At 54.2% G+C, this 18,784-nt stretch overlaps 1 protein-coding gene across 2 annotated transcripts in view; it reads left to right on the forward strand.

Annotated features, from left to right (window-relative positions):
- The window catches only part of USP46 (ubiquitin specific peptidase 46), a 67,627-nt gene that overhangs the window by 38,768 nt on the left and 10,075 nt on the right, over window positions 1–18,784 (forward strand). For both annotated transcript variants that reach the window (XM_062198838.1, XM_062198839.1), the window contains exons 4-6: window positions 449–678; window positions 7,083–7,159; window positions 17,776–17,859. In XM_062198838.1, coding sequence (XP_062054822.1) covers window positions 449–678; window positions 7,083–7,159; window positions 17,776–17,859 — 391 coding nt within the window. The remainder of the gene's footprint in view (window positions 1–448; window positions 679–7,082; window positions 7,160–17,775; window positions 17,860–18,784) is intronic.

Raw genomic sequence — 18,784 nt, forward strand, 5'->3', positions numbered from 1 at the left:
GTCCATATGGGATGCCAGCGCTGCAGGCTGCGGCTTTACCAGCTGCCTCATCTGTTTCGTTTAAGCTACTTGTAGGCTGGCCCAGGATCTTATCCCATTTTGGGGAAGAGACCCCAGTTGTTCAGGGTGAAAGACAAACAACTCAATGTCGGTGGTTACATTATATTAGACAGCGAAACTCATCCGAGAGTTTCTGTTCTTTTGTAGAATGAAGAAACGTTTTTGGACTTTTTTTATACATAAACTTCAGAGCGATGTGGGCAGGTTGTTGGTGGTGGGTGGCAAAATGGAAATGAATGAAAATTCTTTCGACACTCACCCGCTGGAGCCGTGGGATCTGTTTGTGTTGTATGCCCATCCGCCAGCACGGCGTGTAACACAGCTAGCTCGGTGTGTCTGTTCGCTCTTCAGGAACCACAGGTTGAAATAACGGCCTTCTGCCTTCCAGATCTCTTCGATAACTACATGCAGCAGGATGCCCATGAATTTTTAAATTATTTGCTGAACACTATTGCCGACATCCTGCAGGAAGAGAAGAAACAGGAAAAGCAAAATGGAAAATTAAAGAACGGCAACATGAACGAACCTGCGGAGAACAACAAGGCGGAGCTCACCTGGGTCCATGAGATTTTCCAGGGGACGCTCACCAATGAAACGCGGTGCCTGAACTGTGAAACTGTGAGTGCGGGCGGGGGGCGGGCGCGTGTCAGCACGGGCTGTGTTGTGTGCCAGTGTCAGCACGGGCTGTGTTGTGTGCCAGTGTCAGCACGGGCTGTGTTGTGTGCCAGTGTCAGCACGGGCTGTGTTGTGTGCGAGTGTCAGCACGGGCTGTGTTGTGTGCGAGTGTCAACACGGGCTGTGTTGTGTGCGAGTGTCAGCACGGGCTGTGTTGTGTGCCAGTGTCAGCACGGGCTGTGTTGTGTGCGAGTGTCAGCACGGGCTGTGTTGTGTGCGAGTGTCAGCACGGGCTGTGTTGCGTGCGAGTGTCAGCACGGGCTGTGTTGCGTGCGAGTGTCAGCACGGGCTGTGTTGCGTGCGAGTGTCAGCACGGGCTGTGTTGCGTGCGTGTGTCAGCACGGGCTGTGTTGTGTGCCAGTGTCAGCACAGGCTGTGTTGTGTGCCAGTGTCAGCACGGGCTGTGTTGTGTGCGAGTGTCAGCACGGGCTGTGTTGTGTGCGTGTGTCAGCACGGGCTGTGTTGTGTGCGAGTGTCAGCACGGGCTGTGTTGTGTGCCAGTGTCAGCACGGGCTGTGTTGTGTGCGAGTGTCAACACGGGCTGTGTTGTGTGCGAGTGTCAATACGGGCTGTGTTGTGTGCCAGTGTCAGCACGGGCTGTGTTGTGTGCGAGTGTCAGCACGGGCTGTGTTGTGTGCGAGTGTCAGCACGGGCTGTGTTGTGTGCGAGTGTCAACACGGGCTGTGTTGTGTGCGTGTGTCAACACGGGCTGTGTTGTGCCAGTGTCAGCACGGGCTGTGTTGTGTGCGAGTGTCAACACGGGCTGTGTTGTGTGTGAGTGTCAGCACGGGCTGTGTTGTGTGCGAGTGTCAACACGGGCTGTGTTGCGTGCGACTGCGGTGCGGTAGAACAGCATGAAGCAGCTACCTTTGATGTACAGGGACAGACCCGTGCATGTATGTGCAGCTCCAGGGCAGATGGCCTCAACTGCTGGCCAGCTTTGTACCGTGGGCAAAGTTTAGGGTCCACACGTTGAGCTGTTGAGCTGGACTTCGACTGGCCGTCTTGAAAAGATGTTGGTCATGAGAAGTCAGCTTTTCTATGTGGGTGGTTGGGGCTCAAGTACTTGGACCAGCATCTGCTGCCTCCTAGGCGCATTAGCGAGAAGCTGGATTGGAAATACAGAGTAGCCGAGACTTGCATCAGGTGCTCCAATATGGGATGCAGGCGTCCTAAGCAGTATCTTTTTTTTTTTTTTTAAAGATTTATTTATTTGGAAGTCAGAGTTACACACAGAGAAAAGGAGAGGCAGAGAGAGAGAGAGAGAGAGAGAGATCGGTCGGTCGGTCGGTCTTCCATCCACTGGCTCACTCCCCAATTGGTTACAATGGCTGGAGTTGTGCTGATCTGAAGCCAGGAGCCAGGAACTTCTTTCAGGTCTCCCACATGGGTGCAGGGGCCCAAGGACTTGGGACATCTTCTACTGCTTTCCCAGGTCATAGCAGAGAGCTGGATCGGAAGTGGAATAGCCGGGACTAGAACCGGTGCCCATATGGGATGCTGGCACTGCAGGTGGCAGCTTTACCTGCTGCGCCACAGTGCCAGACCCCCAAGCAATGTCTTACCCTGCTGCACCTCAGTGCCTGCCCTGACACTCTTAGGCTGAGTCTCACTTAAAAAATAAAATAGATTGGAGGACCAGAGAGGGGACAGTGAGGGTGCAAAAGGGAGAAGTGGATACCTTCCCTCTGCTGGTTCACTCCCTAAATACCCGCAGCAGGTGGGGCTGAGCCAGGCCAAAGCTGGGAGCCAGGAACTCAACACCTGTCTCCCAGACAGGAGACGGGACCCGGCAGTTTGAGCCATCAGTGCTGGCCCTCCGTCCGGGGTGTGCCAGCTAGAGGAAAGCTGGGATCAGGAGCTGGAGCTGGGACTCAAGCCCAGGTACCCCAGGAGAAGACGTGGGTACCTTAAGTGCTGTCTGTCAGTCCCTCTGTAGTTCCTCTTGTGTGATTAGGTCAGATGACCCCAGTAAATGCGAATATTGCATCCTGGGGAATGCGTATTGCAGAAGCTGTCACCGTAGTTCCCAGGGGGTAGGGGTGGGAAACCACGGCTCGGAGAGTCCTCCAGAAATTTTGGACGCTACCCGAGTGTGTGTGTGTGTGTGTGTGAGACGGGACTCCGACTGTGGGGGCTTGGACTGTGGGAGGTCACCATGTGTGGACGCATCTTTTTGAAGAATGGGACAGCCTTGAAAACCCCGTCCTGCTCCCCGCGCAGTGATGAGTTGTTGGAGGAGGACATGGTTTTCTCTCTGGAGTGACTTGCAGTCACTTCCATTGGTTTTTAGACCCTTTGACTGGACAGGATCCTGGGGGTCCTGTAGTCCCTGTTCTCCCAGTACCCCAGTCCCACCTGTGACATGCGATATGCTAGCCACTCGGTCACCAGCATCTGCCGGATGGCGTCCAGAGGCAGGGGACATAATCCCGAGGCGATGCTTCCCATTTTTAGAAAGCTCTAATTGTTAGAAAGTCCTCGCTTTCTAAGACAGCACATCGCCTGGAGGCTTCTCTTACTGTGAACTGCGGAACAGGAGTAAGTGAACAGAGTGGAAGAGGAGGCCCTGCGGGAGCTCCTTCCCCCCCAGGATGGGGAACTTGCCCCCCCGCTCCCCGCCCCGTGTCTGGGGACCCACGTGTGTGAAACCCCGCCGTGGGATTCAGCTGCCCTCCATCCTGGGCACCGTGCCATGGCCCCTGCTCAGCCTCCGGTTATGGGAAACCCTGTGCCAGCCCTTCTGCTTTCAAAAATGGATGCTTTGCCCCCTGGGTCTCCGTCTTTGTAAATGTTGCTTATGATTGCAGTGCAAATGTCAGCTGAGGGATTCATGGAGACAAACAGTTTCATTTGGCAGTAGAGCGGCAGAGACTGCTTGAAGGGTAATTCATTGCTGACTTTTCCAGATAACCTTGCTAAAAGCGCTCCAGAATGGGGCTTGGGGCTTTGCCGCTGTAGCCTCCACATTGGCTTCGTGGGTCCCACCTTCATGTGCCTCCAGGCTTTGTTAGGCCAGTTGGTGCTGAATTTTGTTGTCTGTTGTAATTTTCCCCTTTCCCATCTAAGCTGAATTTTTGCGGTGAGAATCGGTTTTCAGCGCTTCTCTGGGACCTTAAACCAGAGCACATGTCTCTCTGTGACTGCGCTCAGGGGACTGCTTACAGGACTGCTGTAGGGTAGGAGCCCCACATCACAGATCAGAGCGCCTGGCTTTGAGTCCTGCCTCAGCTCCGATTCCAGCTTCTGCTCCTGTGCACCCCAGGACGCAGCCGTGGTGGCTCCCTACTCGGGTCACGTGGGAGACCCAGGTTGCACTCCTGGTTCCTGGCTTCAGCCTGGCCCAGCTCCAGCGATTGCAGGCATTTGGGGGATGAACCAGCAGAGGGTCTCTCTGTGAAGCACTGCTTTATGAAGGTACCGGTTTTACAGCAGCTCCTACGCCTTTGCAGACTGAGCAGGGGTCGGGGGATGCGGGGGCTGTGGCTGCTCATTCAGTGGAGATTCAGGGGGTGGAAGTGGCCACTTTCCCCAGACCCGCCACGCCAGCCCCACACATTGGTCAGTTCACAGCCCTAACCTGTCTGGTGCCCGCCCACTGGCAGGTCACATGACTGCTCTGAGAATCAAGGGTGGGGAACGGGCAGAGGGGAGGATTTGGGGCCATTAATGCATCCTGAGCGCCATAAAAATTGAAGCTGGGTGGTAGAGTGATAGGGAGGGGATGTGTATCTGTGCCTTCTTCCTACAGAATTAACTTACATTTTTGTTTTTTAAAGTGTAGCCTACTTTTTCATTCAGTATGATAACCACAGGCCAGTACACCATTCCTAACTTTTTGGCCATCTTAGACCATTTAAAACTTTTGTGTCTCTCCCCAGTTTAGTAAATGCTGACTTAAAAAATTTGGAGCTGGCATTCAGGTGCAGCAGGGCAAGCTGCCACCCGAGATCTCCCCTGAGCACCAGTTCAGTCTCAGCTCACTTGTGGTTCAGCTCCTGGCTAATGCTCCTAGGAGAACAGCGGAAGATGGCCCAAGGACGTGGGTCCCTGCATTCACCTGGGGGACCAGGATGGAGTTCCGGGCTCCTGACTTCTGTCCTGGGTGTTGTGCAAGCAATTTGAAGATCTCTCTCTCTGTACCTCTTCCCCTGCCATCACTCCATCTTTTTATTTATTTATTTGAATGGCGGAGTTACAGAGGGAGAGGCAGAGGCAGAGGCAAAGAGAGAGAAATCTCTCTGCTGGTACACTCCCCAAATGGCTGTGATGACTGGGGCTGGGCCAGGCTGAAGCCAGGAGCCAGGAGCTTCATCTGGGTCTCCCACGTGGGTGCAGGGGCCCAAGGACTTGGGCTGTCTTCCACTACTTTCCTAGGAGCATTCTCAGGGAGCTGGATCAAAAATGGAGCAGTCGGCACTTGAACCGATACTGCAGATGGCGGCTTAACTCACTACGCCACAGCACCGGCCCCCAATAAATATATCTTGTAAAAAATCACTTAAAAAAAAAAAAAGAGATTTTTATTTGAAAGGCAGAGTAACGCAGAGAAGGAGAGGGAGAGACAGTGAGAAATTGTCCATCAACTGGTTTGTTCCTCTAATGCCCGCCCGCAGTAGTGGTGGGAGTGCTGGGCCAGGCCGAAGCAAGCCAGGAGCCAGGAACTCCACCTGGATCTCCATGTGGGTGGCGGGGACCCAAGTACTTGGACCGTCATCAGCTGCCTTCCCGCTGCATTAACAAAAAAGCTGGATGGGGAGTGTGGAGCAGCTAGGACTTGAACGGGCAGTGGGATGTGGGATGTGGTGTCCCAAGCCACAGCTGAACCCGCTGCACTGCATTACCCCCCCCTCCGCCCCCCGAATGCTTCCTTTTTAACCACTTTCCAAATGCAGGACCTTATTCCATCTTTACAACATCCTTCTGAGGGAGATACTATTCTTTTGTTATAAATATTTATTTATTTATTTGAGAGGCAGAGTGACAGAGAGAGCGACAGACAGAGAGGTCTTTGCAGCTGGGACTGGAACTGGCACCCACGTGGGATGCTGGCACCGCAGGTGGGAGCTTAACCTACAACACCACAGAGCCAGCCCAAGAGACAGATACTCTGACTGTCCCCACTTGACAGATGAGAAAGCCGAGATTCAGAGGGTAAGTATCTGGCCAGTTTACGAGTGCCAGAGTAGGGCCTAGATGTGACCAGCCTGTGTCCACACATTCCCAGGTGTGCTTATGGAGGTCCGGAGGAGGTGTCTGTCTCTGGCTGTTTCTCTAGATACCTCTCCTGCAGTTTGGAGCCACAGCTGGTTACCGTGGTTCTCAAGGAGCACGTCAGGGTTGTCTGGGCGAGCTTGCCCTTCCCACTGCAGACAGGAGCGCCCCAGGCTTGCTGGAGAGCCTGTGGGATGTTTGCACCTCCTCAGTGAGCTCCAGCGGGCAGGGAGCCGTGTGGGCAGCCTGGGGCACCACCAGTGGTGATGCTTCTTGGCCCAGGACAGCCCCGTGTGGTCAGCACAACTCTCCAGCTCCTGGGCCACACACACGGACGCAGGGGAGTGGCTACAAGGGGCTGGGGAGAGCAAACAGCCCTCTGCAAAGTGCTGACCGCGGGGCCTTGGGCGGGCCAAGTCCCCGTCCTCGCCCATTTCCATCCCTCAGCCAGCCAGGCCTGCAGAGATGTCTGATGCTTGTGACTTGAAACAGAAAGGGAAAGGAATGGAGAGGAAGGGAACTGGTGGAGTTTGGGTGATTAAAAGTCCGAGTCAAAGCTGTGATAGAGACTAGAGACGAGGCTACATTGAGAATGCTGTCTTGTCTTTAGCTCTGGTTGTTTGTGAGGTTACTGGTTGCCAGGCAGTGTGCAGCCACATCTGCCTTGGCTATAAATATAAAAATAAATATAAATATAAATATAAAACTAAGATATATATTTGAAAGGCAGAGTTACAGAGGGAGGGAGAGAGAGAGAGAGAGAGAGAGAGAGAGAGAGAGAAAGAATCTTCTATCTGCTGGCTCACTCCCCAGATGGCTGCAATGGCCAGGGCTGGGCCAGACAGAAGTCAGGAGCCTGGAGCTCCATCCATGTCTCCTACGTGAATGCAGGTGCCCAGACACCCAGGCTGTCTCCCACTGGCGCATTAGCAGGGAGCTGGATCAGAAGTGGAGCAGCCGGCACTTGAAGCAGTGCCCATGTGAGGTGCAGGCCGCGGTTTCAGCTGCCTTGCCCCAACACCGGCCCCACTTCCTGGTGTTTTTTGGCTATCTGTGAATGTTCGAAGTTTTCTGTGTCAGCTCTGCTGTGTGTGGTGTGCCTAACGTGTTGTCCTCCCGTGATTTTGGTTCAGGTTAGCAGCAAAGATGAAGATTTCCTGGACCTTTCCGTTGACGTGGAACAGAACACGTCCATCACCCACTGCCTCAGGTAACCCCGTGGCTTCCCACTGCGCTGGGCACTGTGGTCAGATCGGTAGACGCTCGGGGAAGGGGCGCTGGGCACTGCGGTCAGATCGGTAGACGCTCGGGGAAGGGGCGCTGGGCACTGCGGTCAGATCGGTAGACGCTCGGGGAAGGGGCGCTGGGCACTGCGGTCAGATCGGTAGACGCTCGGGGAAGGGGCGCTGGGCACTGCGGTCAGATCGGTAGACGCTCGGGGAAGGGGCGCTGGGCACTGCGGTCAGATCGGTAGACACTCGGGGAAGGGGCGCTGGGCACTGCGGTCAGATTGGTAAACACTCGGGGAAGGGGCGCTCTGTCTGTCTTCGGGAGATAATATTTCCTTAAACCAATGTAGTCCTATTATTGTCTGTTTCTTCTTTCTCAAGAGATTAAAAATGAATGTATGTGGTCTGGAGAGGAGTCTGGCTGAGGAGAGGGAAGATAAGTGGGAGTCCTTAGTCATGAAATCTGGACATAGGATTTTAATCTTTAATGCAGATGTGTGCCGTGGGCTCTCGTCGGCTGTTCTCTCTCCCACCTTCTGTCGGACACACACTCAACACTCACACACACAACCTCCCATATGCATACTTACACATTCATACACACACGTACATGCACACTTACACATAGCCTCACATATACACATACAACCTCACATAGGCGCATGTGCACATACACGGCCACACATATAGACATGCACACATACAACCTCACATGTGCACATGTACACATTCATGCACACACACATGTGCACATACACATAGCATCACACATACACATGTACACATACAACCTCACACATACACATGTACACATTCATACACACATACATGTGCACACACACATAGCCTCACATACACATGTACACATACAACCTCACACATGCACACGTACACATGCATACACACATGTGCACATACACATAGCCTCACATACACACATGTACACATACAACCTCACACATGCACACACATGTGCACACACACATAGCCTCACATACACACATGTACACATACAACCTCACACATGCAATGTACACATTCATACATGTGCATATACACACAGCCTCACATATAGACATGCACATATTCACATACACACAGCCACACATATGCATACTTACACATTCACACATGCTCACACATATACACACATACACATTCACACATGCACACACGTATGCACATTTACAAATTCACACATGCACACCCATATGCACACTTACACATTCACATGCAGCCTCACATATACACATGTACACATTCACACACACATACACATCCTCACATATACACACATGCTCATGCGCACATTCACACACATTCACACATACAAACACAGACACAGACACACATGTACACACACAACCTGATATACAGTCACATATGTAGTCACATATCCTCACACACATACATGTTCACATACAACATATGTACATACTTATACATGCACACACCTGCTCACACACAACCTGATATGTACACATATACATATTCACACACATCTTCACACACACAACCTCACATATACACCTACATAGTCACACATGTGCACATACACACACATTCACACACAGACCAACATAAACATACACACATGTTCTCACACATCTACACACAGCGTGATTTATACAGTCACATACACAGTCACATACATACACATACAACCTCACATGTAGAGTTATATATTCACACATGCACACACATATGCTCACACATATACACACATGTACATGTGCTAACACATGCTCATGAATGCACACATACACATACATTCACACACACATACACAGTCACACACATGCTCATATATATGCTCACACACGTGCACACACTCATATATATTCACACATACACATACACTCATACACACATTCACACACACACTTAAACACACACTCATACACAACACACAGTCCAGTGAGTGTACACACACACACATACACTCATATACACATTCACACACACACATACACTTAAACACACACTCATACACAACACACAGTCCAGTGAATGTACACACAGACCCACAGACACACATACACTCATACACACATTCACACACATACATTCACGCACATACACTTAAACACACACTCATACACAACACACAGTCCAGTGAGTGTACACACACACATACACTCATATACACATTCACACACATACACTTAAACACACACTCATACACAACACAGTCCAGTGAGTGTACACACACACATACACTCATACACACATTCACACACACACATACACTTAAACACACACTCCTACACAACACACAGTCCAGTCAGTGTACACACACACATACACTCATACACACATTCACACACACACATACACTTAAACACACACTCCTACACAACACACAGTCCAGTGAGTGCACACACACACACAAGCATGCAGTTCAGTAAGTAGGTAGGTTTTTGCCCTTACCCTACGACGGTCTGTTACTTAAACATTTCATCTTTGGAGCTGAGCACCGGTGAGGGAGCTGCCTTTCCCTGTGTCTCGTCGGTGTTGTTGGCGAGCAGTCAGGGAAGGAATGCCTCTGGAGAGCTGGCCGCAGAGGCCCTGGGCAGTGAGATGTGCCAGGAGCTGCCTGCCGTGGGGACACAGCCCTCCCTCCTCCCTTCCTTCCAGCGGGAGGTCGCGAGTGCCCTGGTAACGAGTGAAGATCAGACAGGGCCTCCCGGTGCTCCCTCTCTGTTGGGAACACACAGCCATGAGCAGAGCTTGGAAGGAGACAGACCTGCCTGGAGTGCGGGGGCGTGCATGCCTCCCTCTCCTGCGGGGTCACAGCTCAGAGACGTTTTGTGCTGCACAGCAAGGCACTGTTGATTTTTCTCAGTAGCAGTCAGGGCAGAGCGGTTCTTGCTGGAGTGTGGTGTACTTGGAGGCCTCTTTTTAATTAGTTAATTTTTAGCCGGTGCCGCGGCTCAATAGGCTAATCCTCCACCTTGCGGCACCGGCACACCGGGTTCTAGTCCCAGTCGGGGCGCTGGATTCTGTCCCGGTTGCCCCTCTTCCAGGCCAGCTCTCTGCTGTGGCCCGGGAAGGCAGTGGAGGATGGCCCAAGTGCTTGGGCCCTGCACCCGCATGGGAGACCAGGAGAAGCACCTGGCTCCTGCCTTCGGATCAGTGCGGTGCACCTGCTGCAGCGCGCTGGCTGCGGCGGCCATTGGAGGGTTAACCAACGGCAAAGGAAGACCTCTCTCTCTGTCTCTCTCACTGTCCATTCTGCCTGTCAAAAAAAAATTAGTTAATTTTTAAGATTTATTTATTTATTTGAAAGGCAAAGTTGCAGAGAGGCAGAGGCAGAGAGAGGTCTTCCATTTGCTGGTTCACTCCCCACCTAGTCACAATGGCTGGAGCTGAGCCAATCTGAAGCCAAGAGCCAGGAGCTTCTTCCAGGTCTCCCACACAGGTGCAAGGGCATCTTCTGCTTTCCCAGGCCATAGCTGAGAGCTGGATCAGAAGTGGAGCAGCTGGGACTCGAATCAGTGCCCGTTTGGGATGCTGGCACTGTAGGTGGTGGCTTTACCTGCTACGCCACAGCATTGCCCCTCCCTCTCTTTTATTTTTAAAAATTCTTTTAAAGGTTTATTTATTTAGAAGGCAGACTTAGAAAGAGAAATCTTCCATCTCCTGGTTCACTCCCCAGGAGTCTGGGCCAGGCCAAAGCCAGGAGCCAGGAGCTTCATCCAGGTCTCCCACGTGGGTGGCAGGGGCCCATCCTCTGCTGCTTTCCCAGGTACATTAGCGGGGAGCTGCATCTGAAATGGAGCAGCTGGGACTCGAACCAGCATCCATCAGGGATTCCAGCATTGCAGGTGGTGGCTTAACCTGCTGGGCCACGATGCCAGCCCCACTTGGAGCCCTTTAGGAGAACAGCTTGAGGTTTCTGCTGCGTGGCGGGGAGGATGCTGGCTGCCTGCCCGATCCCTGGCAGATGGTTGCCTCTGAGCGCCCTGTCGAGCGGGCATTTCGGCTCTTGCCTGCAGATGCCACTGGCCCAGGTGCCTGGGACGAGTTTGTCTTCGTGGTTTGTAGCGTGTGCGTGGGTTACAGTGACCTTTTTCTCCTGGGTGGTTCTTTCATGGCCTGGGTTCCTAACACGCCATTTTCGGTCTCCCTGAGGTTCTACAGTCACAGGGCCTGGAAGAAGTTGAATGAACTTGTGCCAGCGTTAGTGGCAGAAGCATGAGGGCAAAGGCATGACTTGGTGAGAATTTGGAGTTAGGGAGGTGGGCTGCTTCCCCACACTTCCAGCCGATTCCTGAGCTCTCAAGAGGGCAAGCAGCACTGGCCATAGCTTTCAGATCAGTCAGCCAGGTAACAGGCTGAGTGGTTAGGTACAATTTCGGCCTGTGGGGGAACGGATTTTTCAAAGGAATGTAACCCCCATTTGTGTCCCCGTGTGTTTTTTCCCCCTGGAAGGATGTGGATGATGGAATGTGGAACCGGTGAGGGCAGGGTGTACGCACTGGGCAGTATTCAGGCCGGGAAGGTGAGCTTGGAGTGGCCTCTGAACACCTGTGAGTGTCATTCCCTTCCATCTGTTGGGCTGTTGAGGCTGGTGTTCCGCCCCCTATTAAAAAGTAGTTATTTTGTTTATTTGAAAAGAGAGAGAGAGAGACAGAGAGAGAGAGATCTTGCATTCTCTGGCTCACTCCCCAAGTGCCTGCGACAACCGGGGCTGGGCCAGGTCAAAGCCTGGATCTAGGAACTCTGGCTGGGTCTCCCACATGCATGGCAGGGACCCAGTCACTTGAGCCATCACCTGCTGCCTCCCGGGGTGTGTGCCAGCAGAGTGGGGACTGGAGCCCAGGCACTCCAGTGTGGGCTGTGGGCGTCCCAAAAGATATCTCAGCCGCTGTGTCAGACACCTGTTCCTCCTCCCCTACGTTATGTCACCCTCAGACTCAAGCTGGACTGATCTGCTCACATGCGCAGGTAAAGAAAGAGAAGCCACCAGGTGCTGTCTCGCGGAGAGTCCTGGGTTGTGGTGGTGGCTTTGAGAGAGAGAGAGAGAGAGAGAGGGAGGGAGGGAGGAGGGAGGGGGAGCACAGGAGGGAGACCCTGGGGACAGGCGATGCCAGCTGGGTCTTGCGCTGTTTTTCTCTGAGATCAAGGGGAAGGGTTGATTGTGATCTTTCTGGGGCCCTTTGAAGGTTGACTCTGGTTTGCATTCTTGGAGACTTGACTTTGAAGTTAGAATTATAAATCTTGAGCGTCGTGTCTCTCGGGACGTGATGCTCCTGTCCTCGTCTGTTTTAGTCACTTCGGAGAATCGAGCTTGGCGCTGTGGGATTGGGATTTGCCGCCTGCTGCTGCCTCCCAGGGGGCTCTGGTGTTTGCCTGGACTTCTGTCCCGAGGAGTCGTGTCAGTGCTGGGAAGCCCGGAGGCTGCTGGGCTCTGATTCTAACGCTGTCAAGCCTCAGAGCGGTGTCCTGAGCAAGGGTTGTCCTCTGTGATGGGAGGAGGCTGGGAAAGAAAGATTTTGGTTTTTGTTTCAGACAGTTCAGGAACGGCCTCAGGCCAAATCCGAGCCAATGTGAAGTTGATGTCAGTTATCTGCGCGTGGCCTCTGGGGCCTTGATGGCTCCCGTGGCTGCTTCGCCTGCGTGCCCCTGTGTCTTCCACACTCTCCGTGTCCTGATGCCACTTGCCCGTCCTCTGCCTTCCTCCTGGTAAAATTCCCAGTGTCCCACTGACAGGGAAGTCAGGCGGCCGGTAGGGAAAGGCCTTCTAACTCTCCCAGAGCTCTTGATTGAAAAAAATTAATCTCCTGTAAGAAATTCCTGCTCTACTTACTCTGAGAACGCCCCGCCCTGTGCTTTTACAGGTGCAGCCTTTGCCACGCGCTTATCTCGTGGTTTCTCTGATCTGGGTTTCAGTTTTGGTTATTTTTGATACGTGGTATTTTCTGGTACCTGTCATAGAAGCCCGAAACTCCATCCGGGTCTTCCACATGGTTGGCTGAGGCCCAAGCACTTGGGCCGTCCTCCACTGCCTTCCCAGGTGCATTAGCAGGGAGCTGGATTAGAAGTGGAGCACTTGGGACTTGAACTGGTGGCTTATATGGAGTGCTGGCGTCGCAGGCAGAGACTTAACCTCCTGTGCCAGTGTGGGCCCTGCTGGGTGGTACTTGAACTGCGTGTTTCAGAATCACCCGAGGAAGTTGGTGAAAATAGAGATCCAGGAACCTCAGTGTGTGTTCAAGAGTCTCTGTGGGCCTGGGCATCCAGGCCTGTTTTAATGAACATTCCAGCGGTTTGGAGACCACCCAGGCTTGAGCACCACGGCTGTAGGCCGTTGCTCCTTGCACAGGGCCTCCGGACTGGGACTCAGGAGAAATGCAGACGCTCTGGTCTGTCCTAGGAGTTCACCAGGGTTCTCGTTTGGATACGTCCCTGGGTGTTGCAGGTGCACCTCGGGAAGCGCTGGAAGGCAGCTCTTGGCTCTGGCAGTGCCTCAGGCCTCCTGGGGGGCTTGTAAGACAGCAATGCCTGCGTCGCACTGGGGGGCTCCTGTAGTCACTGCGGGGAGAGGGGAAGGAGGTGGGGCTGAGGTTGTCACTGGGATCATTAACCAAGCTGCCCAAGTGATTCTGATGAGCAGTGCCCTGGCTTTAGAACAGAGCTTCCGAGGGCCGGCACGGTGGTGTATCGGGTGAAGCCGCCGCCTGCAGTCCCGGCATCCTATATGGGCACCTGTTCGAGTCCCGGCTGCTCCACTTCTGTTCCAGCTCTCTGCTGTGGCCTGGGAAAGCAGTGGGAGATGGGCCCCTGCACCCGGGTGGAAAAACATGGAGGAAACTCCTGGCTCCTGGCTTTGGATTGGCACAGCTCCGGGCGTTGCGACCGATTGGGGAGTGAAGCAGTGGGTGGAAGCCCTCTCTCTCTCTCTCTCTCTCTCTCTCTCTCTGCCTCTCCTTCTCTGTGTAACTCTTCAAATAAATAAGTAAATAAATCTTAAAAAAAGAACAGGGCTTCCTCACCGGTATACCAGGAGGCCGGTGTGGGCTGTGTGTGGGTCCCTTCCGCTCCCGGAGTCTGAGCAGGGCCTGGCACTCCCAGGCCGCCTCAGTTCCCATGAGCATCTCAGGATGACGTGCGTGTGATCGGAGGCACTGTATTGATGGGAAAGGTTAAGATTGTAATTGAAAATGTATCAAATACAGACATTGTACTGGGACATCATGGCTGTCTTTACGACAGATGGCTCTGTCCCCATTCTGGAACATAGTCTGTCTTTCGAGTTTCCTCGTGTACATTTCCATCAGGTGTCATGGTTTCCTTTAAAGGGCATGCATTTCTTACTAAATTTCTTCTTACCATGTATTAAAAATCATTTTTTATTCATTGGAGAGGAAGAGCGAGAGTGCGAATATGCCCACCCACTGTTCATTCCCCAGATGTCCTCAGCACCCTGGGCTGGGTCAGGCCAAAGCCAGGGGCTCCATCCAGGTCTCCCACATGGGTGGCAGGGGCCCGAGCACTTGAGCCTCCACTGCCGCCTTCCAGGGTCTGCATTAGGAGGGAGCTGGGGGCAGGGATCAAACCCAGGCGCTCTGCTATGGGACACGGTGTCCTAACAGATTCCTTCAAAGTGTCTTTCTAAACAGCGTTTTATTGTGACTGTGACTCTTCTTAAAGAAGTATGAAGGATTTTCTGTCCTCAGCCCCTTCTGTGTGATTCAGTCCTTTACCCCGAATATCAAGAACCTCCTAGCGTTTCCTTCCCTTGGCTTGTTATTAAGGTTCCTTGGGGCAGGCCAGTGCTGTTGCCTGCAGTGCTGGCATCCCTTAAGGGCACCAGTTCGAGTCCTGGCTGCTCCACTTCTGATCCAGCTCTCTGCTATGGCCTGGGAAAGCAGTGGGAGATGGCCCAAGTGCTTGGGCCCTGCACCCACATGGGAGACCTGGAGGAAGCTCCTGGCCCAGCCCCGGCCGTTGGTGGCCATTTGGGAAATGAGCCATCAGAAAGACGATCTCCCCAGCCCCTGCCCCCTTAACTCCGCCCTTCAAATAAATACTATAAATCTTTTAAAAAAGGGAAGTTCCTGGACTTCGGCTGCCCACGTTTGTCGTCACAGCGGTCTGGTGTGACGGATGTGCCTGCTCGGCCCCAGCCCCTTTCCCTAACTGCCTCCTTGTCCCGTTCTCCACTCACGGATGCCCCGAGAGCACCACCCTGTCTCTTGCACGGGCTTCTGGCCGGCTGGGGCTCAACGGGGCTGTGGTTGTTTGTAAATCAGCTCCTTTTAAAGATTGATTGATTTAGTCGAAAGTCAGAGTACAGAGAGAGAGAAATCTTCCATCCGCTGGTCACTCCTCAGGTGGCCCCAGTGGCCTGGGTTGGGCCCGGCCGATGCCAGGAGCCAGGAGCTACTTCCAGGTCTTCTGCATGGTTGTCTCAGGGGCAGCACTTGGGCTGTCTTCTGCTGCTTTCCCAGGCGCGGTAGGAGAGAGCCGGACTGGAAGTGGAATAGCTGGGACATGAACCGGCGCCCATATAGGATGCCGGCGCTGCAGGCGGCAGCTTTACCCACTGACACCACAGCGCCGGCCCCGAGATCGGCCGTGTAAATTGGGTTCTCACCTTTGCTGCACTTCTGCCTCTCTGGATCCATAAACCCTTCAGAGAGTGTTTGCCGAGAAACCAGAACGAGTGCGCGGGGTTGGACTCCTTCCCCAAGGCTGGGCTTTCCCGGCTGGGACCCTTTTGCTCGGTGAGAGGCAGACGCTCCGAGGATGATCTCCTTCGCCACTCGCCCTCTCCCCGTTCCCGTCTGCACCCTGCTGCGTGCTGTGCACCCAGGCAGGAGTCCACAGCCATCACTGGCCAACGTCCCCATGCAGCCGGGCTCGGGTCCGCCGTGTGCAGCTGCACCGAAATCCGAGTGTCGAGGGGAGGTGCGGTCTCCGTGATTTCCCACCCCTCCAACGCCTTCCGCAGGCTCCTGCCAGGGTCCTGGTTCCGGAGAACACTATCTGACTAGGACTTCGCCCTGAGGAGACCTGCTTTGGGCCCCAGAGCCACGCAGCTGCCGCGCTGTTTGCCTGGTGCACTTGAGGCTGGTGGCTCACTGCAGCCAGGGTTCCTCTGCACCTGCGTGACCCTGCCGAGCTCTGTGGCATCCCCTGGCTGTTGTTCCCTCTCTGAGAACCTCCCGTGGACGTAGCCCCTTAGGGAAATCTCTTGCATCACCCGAGTTCAAGTTCATTTCCCTTTCCTCTGGGCTCGACCCCAGACTTCACACCCGCTGTAGCCTTTGCTTATTCATCCATTTAGCCGGTGTGCATTCTTGAGGGCCGCTAGGGATGAGGCTGTGAGACACTCAAGGAGGAGCCCTGCACGGTGAGTGCCCAGGGGCACTCAGCACTGTGGGGAAACAGCCTGTGCAGATGCCCGGGCAGGCAGAGCCCTGAAGGGGAAGGCATGGGTGCAGGGGAGCAGGTCAAAGAGGGCTCAGGAGAGAGCGGATAACAGCCTGCAGCCCTGGTGGCAGTGTGGGTTTGCTCCTGAGTGCACAGGAAGCTGTTGGGTTCAAGTTGAAGCTGCCGGGTGGCTGGTGCTATGGGGTCGCTGGTGCAGGTCTCTGTTAGACCGTGAGCCATGGGGGGCGGTCACTCCGAGTCCCGAGGCCCCAGCACGGCATACGTGCGGGCGATGCGCGAAGGACCATCTGTGTTACCTCTTGACGAGTTCTGTGTGAGCGGTGGCGTCCTCGGCGCTGTTTAAGCAACGGCGTCTGTTTAGCCTGATTGTTCTGGCGCCGGGCACTCGTGCACAGGGAAATGTCGCCGGCTCTTCAAGTCTGCCGGGGATCGTCATTTCCTGGATGCTGTTCTCAGCCTTGAAGCAGGATCCCGGTAGAGTCTCGGTGACCAGAACGGAAGGCAAAGCCGTGACGTTTAAAAACAAAGGCTCAGTAAGCAGCGGAAAACCTCGTGGTTTTTCTCAGAGAGAGAGAGAGAGAGAAAGGGAGGGAGGGAGGGAGAGACAGAGAGAGAAAGAGAGAGATCTATCTTACATCCACTGGTTCATGCCCCAGATGGCCACCATAGCCAGGCCAAAGCCAGGGGCCAGGAGCTTCCTCCGGCTCTCCCAGTGGGTGCAGAGGCCCAAGCACTTGGGCCATCTTCCGCTGCTTTTCCCGGCCATTAGCAGGGAGCTGCTTCGGAAGAGGAGCAGCCGGGACTCCAGCCAGTGCCCGTGGGGAATGGGCCCTATCACTTGCTTTTTACCTGCTGGTTTCTTTCAGCCTAGTAGCATCACGATGGGCTTTTACTGTAGGCAGTATTTTTCTATTATAATTCTTAGTTTCCAGCTTGCAGGTGTTCTGTGAAATCCTAAGTTTCTTCCTCTCTGTGTCTCTGTGTGTGTGTGTCTCACAAGATAAAGTTGAATGTGAAAACCTCCCATGGGTTGTTTTACCCGACTTGGTGCCGGCCCCCGTGCACCACAGCCCGGGCCTTGCCAGGGCTCTTTTCCGAGTGCCTCTGTCCCCACTCGGGAAAGGTCAGATGGCGGGTTCCAGTGTGAGCCCCCAGCGCGTGTGGCCGTGTTTAATGACAGCATCTTTGTCTGCAGAGACTTCAGCAACACGGAGACGCTGTGCAGTGAGCAGAAGTACTATTGTGAGACGTGCTGCAGCAAGCAGGAGGCCCAGAAAAGGTGCGTGTGGGTTTGGCTCAGGGCTGCCGGGCTGGCGAGCCGGGCCCCGCTGTGCAGGGCGTCGGGCTTGGCCTGGGCTCTCAGCTCCGCGGGCCTGAGGCCAGCCGAGTCAAAGTGCTACAGAGTGCTGGCCTTGCAGAATCATTCAGTGTGTAGCTCTCTGCTCATTCCCCCACTCAGCAAGGCCTGGCTGCCGGCCTACGGCCTGCACTGGTGGGCAGGTGGGACCCACACGTCCTCATGAGCTGCCTGAATGAATCACTCTGCTCTCCGTAATGAAATACCTGTGCAGATCGGCTGGGCCCTGTCGGCGTGGCCTCAGAGTCCGGGTGGTGCAGAGCGGCCCGTGGTGAGCCAGGGAGCCTGTGTGTGCCTGGCTGCGTGTCTCTGTCTCCTCACTTAGCTACTGGATGCGTCACGGCTGAGCTGATCGGAATCACTCCCAGGGCCCTCACCTCTGACCTCCACAATTGGATTAAGTTTCCAGCCTCTCAGGGCCATTGACCTAAGGCAGGGGTTTCAACTCCTGCCTGTGTTCAGGGACAAAGCCACATGCAGACCCAGCACTGGGATTAAAGGTGGATGACAGAAGGGACCTGGCACGGGACGCGTGGCCGACGCCCAGTATGGTCGCTGACGTCACTTAGCACAGCGGACTTAGAGACGGTCAGTCTGCCGTTCAAAAGCATCACGAGGCCACGGAGAACCAGCAGTTGCTGGGGATAAGGACTCCGCACCAGCCACACTTCCTGGACGGTCTGCCCACTGTTTCCCATAGAGTATTCACCAAGAAGCCAAGCACGCTGACACATCGGTCCTCCTCACAGCCCTTACTCTGAGTGAAGTTATCTTCCCAGAGGTTCGGGAGCAGGCAGGGGGGCTAGCAGGGGTCAGGCCCAGGTCTGGGTGGAAATCATTCCTCTGC

Source organism: Lepus europaeus, chromosome 8 (genome assembly GCF_033115175.1).
Source record: "Lepus europaeus isolate LE1 chromosome 8, mLepTim1.pri, whole genome shotgun sequence".
NCBI classification, from domain to species: Eukaryota; Metazoa; Chordata; class Mammalia; order Lagomorpha; family Leporidae; genus Lepus; species Lepus europaeus.